Here is an 8786-nt window from a genome sequence, read left to right as displayed (position 1 = left end):
TTAATGAGTCCTCTGATTGGACAGATACAGAATGACTGAACAGTGATTGGTTCACTTGTATGTAACAATGTTTTTCTGATACTTCATGTTGGTTATTTATCTGATCAGTTTACTTCTTTTATCACACAGATGCTGTCAAACAATCCAGAACACAATCAAATTGACTCTCTTTTTATTTTATTTTATTTTTGTAAATCGCTGCCAAAAAACTGCCTTTATTTTGAAAGGTGTCACCGGAAGTGCCCCTACATATTTGCAGCAGCTTCACCGGTCCGGTCCCACGGGAGCCCGGACCGGGTTTTCCTCTCTTTAAAGGATCCTTCAGCTCTACACCGACACACACGGACGTGTTTCAGCCGCAGTTGGGTCTCGGTCGCTCGGCCATGGCCTCCATCGTCTGTCGGGTCCAGTACCTGGAGGACTCGGATCCGTTCGTCTGCACCAACTTTCCCGAACCCCGCAGACCTCCGACGGTGCGCGTGGAGGAGAACGTGCCGCTCAGCGAGCAGATCTCCGGGATCCACGCGCTGCTGGAGGCGCCTCTGCAGGTGAACAGCTCTTAACTAGTCGACCTACTAACTTAACTTAACTTAACTTAACTTAACTTAACTTAACTAACCACCAGAGCACCGCCCTGTGTGAGAAGGACTCACCTGAGTCGGGGGTGACCGTGGCTAAGAGGAGAGCAGGGCCACCTTTCAATCAGAGGGTCGGCGGTTCAATCCCTGGTTCCTGCTCTGCTAGTCTCATGTCAATGTGAGCAAGACGCTTATTCCCAAAATTTATACTGAATTGTGAGTCGTTTTGGATAAAAGCTAAATGACTGTAATGTAAGGTAACCTGTAGAGTAACACACCTGAAGTTATAAAGATTTAGAAACACACACCAGACTCCTTTTAAAAAGCAGTAACTTAAAGAGTACTTTGTAATAAGACGACGTGGAGAACGATGCACGTTGTTGTCATCTACTCATTAAATGTTCAGGACATGTGGAGCTGCTTAGTACCGAATCTACCTGAACACAAAGCATCGATTGATCAAAGTGATCTTTGTGTTGTTGGTTGCAGATTATCGATTCTATATTAAAAAAGACACATTGTGAATGGAGTCTGGTTCATAATGACAGCTTCTCTATCTGGGTGAGCTGAAGTCCACTCAGGCAGCACTGGACATCTGACGGTATTAATGTTCCAGTTATTTAAGATAATGAATCATCTGGTCATAAAACATACTGATCACAAAGTGTCCTGAATGCAGATGAAGGTCCAGGAAGAGAACCGGGTCCTGGATCAGATGTTCCATAGAGGAACAACTTCCTGCTCCGTCACGTGATGTCATGAGACCCAAAAATACTTTTTCCACAGACTTCTGTTGAGAGAGTGAATCATCTTTAGTATGAACTCTTATTTAAATGATGAGGTTCTTAAAGTAGTGCAATGCTCTAACTGATGAATCCAGAGTTCTTTTTCTTCTAAAGGAGTGAGCATGCTCAGTGGGTCCAGTGATGAGGAAGAACCAGGTTTATCTATAGTCATACTCTGTTCACTACCTGTTCGGGTACTCTGTTCTCTACCTGTTCGGGTACTCTGTTCACTACCTGTTCAGGTACTCTGTTCACTACCTGTTCAGGTACTCTGTTCACTACCTGTTCGGGTACTCTGTTCACTACCTGTTCGGGTTCTCTACCTGTTCGGGTACTCTGTTCACTACCTGTTTGGGTACTCTGTTCACTACCTGTTCGGGTTCTCTACCTGTTCGGGTACTCTGTTCGGTTCCACATCAGTCATGTTCGTCGTCACAGAGGTTAAAGCTCACTGTCTTCAGTTGCATCAGATCATGACTCAGCAGTCTGTGTTTGAACTCGCTCATGTTTCTTAGCTGGAACTCTTTATTTTCTGTTACTCAATCGGTTCCAAACAACAGAGATCTAGTCCAGCCTTGTATGAGGCGTTCAGGATCAGATAAAGACCAGAGAGCCCCCCTCCTCTCTAGATTGCATTCCCCCCCCCCCCTCCTAATTGTTCCCATCATGCTCTGGGGCTTTGAGCTGTGGGCTCAGATCCAATGAGGTGATAATATGACCCAAACAGGGAAATCAGACATTATATTCATTCTTCTGAGCTGGCTCTCTCCTCCTCCTGCTCCTCCTCTTCCTCTTCCTGCTCTTTCTCTTCCTCCTGCTCCTCTTCCTCTTCCTGCTCCTCTTCCTCTTCCTTCTCTTCCTCTGGCTGCTGCTCCTCCTTCTCCTGCTCCTCTTCCTTCTCTTCCTCCTCCTGCTCTTTCTCTTCTTCCTGCTGTTCCTCCTGCTCCTCTTCCTTCTCCTGCTCCTCTTCTTCCTCTTCCTTCTCCTGCTCTTTTTCTTCCTCCTGCTCCTCTTCTTTCTCTTCCTGCTCCTCTTCTTTCTCTTCCTCCTGCTCTTTTTCTTCCTCCTGCTCCTCTTCTTTCTCTTCCTTCTCCTGCTCCTCTTCTTTTTCTTCCTCCTGCTCATCCTCCTCTTCCTTCTCCTGCTCTTTCTCTTCCTCCTGCTCCTCTTCTTTCTCTTCCTTCTCCTGCTCCTCTTCTTTCTCTTCCTCCTGCTCATCCTCCTCTTCCTCCTTCTGCTCTTTCTCTTCCTCCTGCTCCTCTTCCTCCTCCTCCTCTTTCTCTTCTTCCTGCTCCTCTTCCTCCTCCTCCTCTTTCTCTTCCTCCTGCTCCTCTTCCTTCTCTTCCTCCTCCTCCTCTTTCTCTTCCTCCTGCTCCTTCTCTTCCTCCTGCTCCTCTTCTTTCTCTTCCTTCTCCTGCTCCTCTTCCTCCTCTTTCTCTTCCTCCTGCTCCTCTTCCTCCTGCTCCTCTTCCTTCTCTTCCTCCTCCTGCTCTTTCTCTTCATCCTGCTCCTCTTCTTTCTCTTCTTTCTCCTGCTCCTCTTCTTTTCTTCCTCCTCTTTCTCATCCCCCTGCTTCTCTTCTTTCTCTTCCTTCTCCTCCTGCTCCTCTTCTTTCTCTTCCTTCTCCTGCTCTTTCTCTTCCTCCTGCTCCTCCTCCTCCTCTTCCTTCTCTTCCTCCGCCTGCTCTTTCTCTTCCTCCTGCTCCTCTTCTTTCTCTTCCTTCTCCTCCTCCTCCTCCTCTTCCTTCTCTTCCTCCTCCTGCTCTTTCTCTTCATCCTGCTTGTCTTCCTTCTCTTCCTCCTCCTGCTCTTTCTCTTCCTCCTGCTCCTCTTCTTTCTCTTCCTTCTCCTGCTCCTCTTCTTCTCTTCCTCCTCTTTCTCATCCTCCTGCTCCTCTTCTTTCTTTTCCTTCTCCTCCTCCTCCTCTTCCTTCTCTTCCTCCGCCTGCTCTTTCTCTTCCTCCTGCTCCTCTTCTTTCTCTTCCTTCTCCTCCTCCTCCTCTTCCTTCTGTTCCTCCTCCTGCTCTTTCTCTTCCTCCTCCTGCTCCTCCTCACAGGGTGTGACTGTAAACAGGAGATAAGCTGATGGATGCAATGGTAACGGCAGCGTGTTGATAAGAGCTGAACAGGCGTTTCCTTCCTCACAGCTGCAGGAAAACGTTCTGATGATTTTATGTTTTTTAGACTCGTTGTCCTTTTGTCTCCAGCTCAGAGGTTAGCTAGTTTAGCCTAGCTTAGCACAAAGACTGGGAGCGGGGGGGAAACTGTTAGCGTGGCTCCATCAGGAGAATGATTATTACGTCTTTGTGTTCTTTGCTGCCATCTTGACTCTCCTGTTTGGACATTGCTGCTCTATATCTTTACGTAGATGATAGTTATGGATCAGATGTTGATCAGAAGCTGGTTTTAATCAAACCTTCACTCTGAGGGTTCAGAACGGACCCTAAAGGTCACAAGGCTCTCCGACTGGCTTTCTGTTGAAAGCTCCAGAAGAAAGTTGGTCAGTGAACTTGTGTGTGTGTGTGTGTGTGTGTGTGTGTGTGTGTGTGTGTGTGTGTTCTGTTGTTGAGAAGAATGTTGCTGTTCTGGTTCTGGTCTCTATCAGACCTGATTCCAGCTTCGTACGGTGACTCATGAGTCTATAAATAGATTCTGTGTGTTTTGTTGACTGTGTGAACAGAGTTCATCCCACAAACTGCTGCAGAGAGTTATTGATCCATAAACAGCTGATCAGATACGATCAATAGTCTCAAAGGGTCAGAGTCAGGAGCCTGATGCTGATTGGTTGTTGATCGTCAGAGCCACCGACCAATAGAAGCAGTAGTGGCGCAGGTCGGCGGTTGCTCTGGTGGCGCAGGTCGGCGGTTGCTCTAGTGGCGCAGGTCTACGGTTGCTCTGGTGGCGCAGGTCTACGGTTGCTCTAGTGGCACAGGTCTACGGTTGCTCTAGTGGTGCAGGTCTGCGGTTGCTCTGGTGGCGCAGGTCTACGGTTGCTCTGGTGGCGCAGGTCTACGGTTGCTCTAGTGGCGCAGGTCTACGGTTGCTCTAGTGGTGCAGGTCTGCGGTTGCTCTAGTAGTGCAGGTCTGCGGTTGCTGTAGTGGTGCAGGTCTGCAGTTGCTGTGGTGGTGCAGGTCTGCGGTTGCTCTAGTGGTGCAGGTCTACGGTTGCTCTAGTAGTGCAGGTCTGCGGTTGCTGTAGTGGTGCAGGTCTGCAGTTGCTGTGGTGGTGCAGGTCTGCGGTTGCTCTAGTGGTGCAGGTCTGCGGTTGCTCTAGTGGCGCAGGTCTGCGGTTGCTCTAGTGGTGCAGGTCTGCGGTTGCTGTGGTGGTGCAGGTCTGCGGTTGCTGTAGTAGTACAGGTATTTAGTTGGACTCACCTGTATGACTTTCATGGAGGGTGTGACCACTGAGACACACCTGTGGGACTCTGTGGGTGTGTTTCATTCATATTCATGGGACACCTTATTATCACAACACATAATCATCTGGTACTAAATATACAAACATTCTTAGATGTTATTTAACACAGATTGTTATTAAAACTATAACAGACATGAACAAACAAAGTGTTTCTCCTCCATGTCAAAAGTTGTATTAAAGTAAAGTGTGTATTATTATATTAACAGCTTTAACAGAACTCTGACTGTCATTAAACAGAACAGTGAATATTAATATGAATCCTGTGAACCTCTGAGGAAGAAGAAGTTCATAAAGCGTCTCGATGCTCACAGGGTGGAGCATTAAATCAGTTGAGGAGGAGACCGTCTGACGTACCGAGGTCTAACAATGATAATGACAGTCACCATCAGGGTGTAGTGTTTGTACAGTAGATCTCATGACGTGTTCACGGTTCATAAACTGTTGTCTGATGAATGACCTCCAGCTCGTCAGTAGAACCGGTTTGTGTTGATGTATCATTACAGCAGCTGCTCTGTGTCCTCCTACTTTTATATCTTCATACAAACCTCTGTTGGGTAACAGAGGTCCAGATGGATGCAGGTGGTCGTTGATCGCCACAATAAGACCCAAACTTTAACTGTAATTTATTCACGAGGAGTCGTCACTAAAATGTTGTTGAACTATATTTGAAACATGTATTCTCTTTCAATTATTTAACGGACTAAATCAAATCTGCTTAATGTATTATATTATAATATATTAACTCATTCAGTCATCATACATCAATTAAAAGCAAATTAACCACCAGTTGCCCCAGTGCATGCTGGGAGGATTCCCAAACACACCTACGGTCACGTGACCAGCCCTCAGCCAATCACATGAATGGTGATTATGGCTTCACCTCTCTACTGAGGCTGCCTTTATTTCAAAATAAGAGCGCACTGTTATTCAAGATCACTTCATCCAGAACTGACTTTGTCTGTCTCTGTCTCTCTGTCTGTCTCTCAGCTGGAGGAGTGCACCCTTCAGTTGTCTCCTCATGGAAACTACCTGGACCTGGACTCGTCTCTGGCCGAGCAGAGAGACGAGCTGGAGAGCTTCTATGCAGACGTGACGTAAGAACACCTTTACCTGTCGTCTGTCTCTGTCATGGCCGCCCAGTTAGACTGTGAATGTTTTTAAAGTAATACTCCACCAAACAGGAGGTGTGTGTGTGTGTGTGTGTGTGTGTGTGTGTGTGTTGCAATGACCTAAAAACATCTCAAAATTGTTCCTTTTTTAGTCGTAGACAAACACTTTCTCCTCCTTTCTCTAGTTTTCCTCCCTCCCTCTCTCTCTCTATCCCTCATTCTTTCCATACCTCCATGCTGTGGTTCTTTCGGTCCTCTAATCCCAGCAGCCACAGTCTGCTTGCGTAGGTTGATGTGTAAACTGAGCTGTTCTGGGATCACTTCAGTCGTGTCTTCCTGCTATTAGTTACCACGTCACAAAGTCACCGCGTCACAAAGTCACCGCGTCACAAAGTTACCATGTCACAATGTTACCACGTCACAATGTTACCACGCCACAGTTACCATGCCACAATGTTACCACGTCACAAAGTCACAAAGTCACCACGTCACAAAGTCACCACGTCACAAAGTCACCACGTCACAACGTTACCACGCCACAGTTACCACGTCACAAAGTTACCACGTCACAATGTTACCACGTCACAATGTTACCACGCCACAAAGTTACCACGTCACAATGTTACCACGTCACAAAGTTACTTACCGCGTCACAAAGTTACTTACCGCGTTACAAAGTTACCGCGTCACAAAGTTACTTACCGCGTCACAAAGTTACTTACCGCGTTACAAAGTTACCGCGTCACAAAGTTACTTACCGCGTCACAAAGTTACCGCGTCACAAAGTTACATTACATTACAGTCATTTCGTAGTCGCTTTTATCCAAAGCGACTTACAATTCAGTATCTATCTATTGACCGTAGACACAGCTACGGGAGACATTTTTAAGGGTTAAGTGTCTTGCTCAAGGACACATTGACACAAGACTAGTAGAGCAGGAACCAGGGATTGAACCTCTGACTCTGATTGAAAGGCGGCCCTGCTCTCCACTTAGCCACGGTCACCCCACCATTAACCCCACCGCGTCACAAAGTTACCACGTCACCAAGTTACCGCGTCACTGTCCTCTCTAGAGCTTTTATATTCTTCTGTTGTGTTCCTGGAGGACTTTCTAAATGAAGACACCTGAACAGAGAGGTTACATTACATTACAGTCATTTATCAGACGCTTTTATCCAAAGCGACTTACAATTCAGTATCTATCTACCGTAGACGCAGCTACTGGAGCAATTTTGGGGTTAAGTGTCTTGCTCAAGGACACATTGACATGAGACTAGTGGAGCAGGAGCCGGGGATCGAACTGCCGACCCTCTGATTGAAAGGCGGCCCTGCTCTCCATTTAGCCACGAGTCAACCCCAGGTTACTGTAGATGTATTTCATATTATAGACATTTATTACTATATATATATATATATATATATATATATATATATATATATATATATATTTATATATATATATATATATATTTTACCAGCCCTCCAGGTGGTTCTCTCTAACGTTTCATGGTGGTTTCTGGTTTTGAGTCTGTGACGTCTCTCTGGAGGAATAAACGGTTCTTTTCAACACTTGATTGTTTTTCCACAGGAAAGGGAAGAAGCCCATCCTGATCCTGAGGACTCAGCTCTCTGTCCGGGTTCACTCCATCCTGGGTAATTATGTCCTCCATGTTGTTTGTCTTTCCGTCCTCTCTGTCACTGAGGAGGATTTCCTCTCCGAGTCTCTTCAGAAGATACACGGCTTCTTCTCCTCTCGCTGGAATATGATCTCATATAATGAAGACTTCCAAACATTAGAGGTTCCTTCTGTTCTAATGATCCCCAAACGTTCCTCTCTGTTAGCAGGGTTATCAGATGCTAATAGGGTTAGCACATGTTAGCAGGGTTATCAGATGCTAATAAGGTTAGCACATGTTAGCAGGGTTATCAGATGCTAATAGGGTTAGCACATGTTAGCAGGGTTATCAGATGCTAATAGGGTTAGCACATGTTAGCAGGGTTATCAGATGCTAATAAGGTTAGCACATGTTAGCAGGGTTATCAGATGCTAATAAGGTTAGCACATGTTAGCAGGGTTATCAGATGCTAATAGGGTTAGCACATGTTAGCAGGGTTATCAGATGCTAATAGGGTTAGCACATGTTAGCAGGGTTATCAGATGCTAATGGGGTTAGTACATGTTGGCACCTGTCTACGGTGTTTGTGAAATGCATTGTGGGTATTGTAGTCTCCTGAAGAAGAGGGACTGAGGGTTCTGGTGTTTGTGGTTTATTTTAGGACTTATTGATCCTCTAATGAGGAATTTCCTGGGTTTGAGTCATGAGACTATTTATCATCAACAAGTCTGCTCTGGTTCAACAGGATCACTGAAGTAGATCTGTAACAAACTGACTGAAGCTGACTGTGGATCAGTTTTCACTTAAAGAAATGTAATGAGTCTTTAACCTTCTTCTTCTTTAATGTGACCTCTGACTGGTCGGTTGTGTTACAGGGTTTGCCCTCCTCTCCTTCCCTCCTTCTTCTCCTCTCTCCTTCCCTCCCCCCCCGCCTGCCTGGCATGACCTCTCCCTTCCTGCTCCAGAGGGGATTTCCCAGCATGCTTCCTGCTTCTAGTCGTCTCTGTGTTTTTGGTGACAGAGTCTCTGCCTCCAGGCTAAAACAAACGCAGAGACAGAGACTCTCCTGTCCTCCTGTCTCTGCTTGTTCTTCTTCTGTGGTGGCAGAAACGTCATGAGTAGAAGAAGTGAAAGTGTTTCATGTCTCTGATGAATCATGTTGGTTCATGTCTCACGGTGCGTTCAGGTCCTGGTCTCACGGTGCGTTCAGGTGATCGTCCTCAACTCGTTAACAACGTTGTGAATGAACTCCTGCAGGATGAACGTTGACAGGAACACAAT

General features: G+C 46.2%; 1 protein-coding gene across 1 annotated transcript in view; it reads left to right on the top strand.

Moving 5' to 3' along the window:
* Positions 1-298: 298 nt before the first annotated feature.
* fhod1 (formin homology 2 domain containing 1) overlaps positions 299-8786 on the top strand; it is a 40593-nt gene continuing 32105 nt past the window's right edge. The window contains 3 exon segments of the mRNA XM_068728723.1: positions 299-548; positions 5767-5873; positions 7478-7542. Coding sequence (XP_068584824.1) covers positions 384-548; positions 5767-5873; positions 7478-7542 — 337 coding nt within the window. The 5' untranslated portion in view covers positions 299-383.

Source organism: Cebidichthys violaceus, unplaced genomic scaffold, assembly GCF_023349555.1.
Source record: "Cebidichthys violaceus isolate CVI_PGR_0920_01 unplaced genomic scaffold, fCebVio1.0.p SCAF_43, whole genome shotgun sequence".
Taxonomy (NCBI): Eukaryota; Metazoa; Chordata; class Actinopteri; order Perciformes; family Stichaeidae; genus Cebidichthys; species Cebidichthys violaceus.
This window is presented reverse-complemented; position numbering and strand designations above follow the sequence as displayed.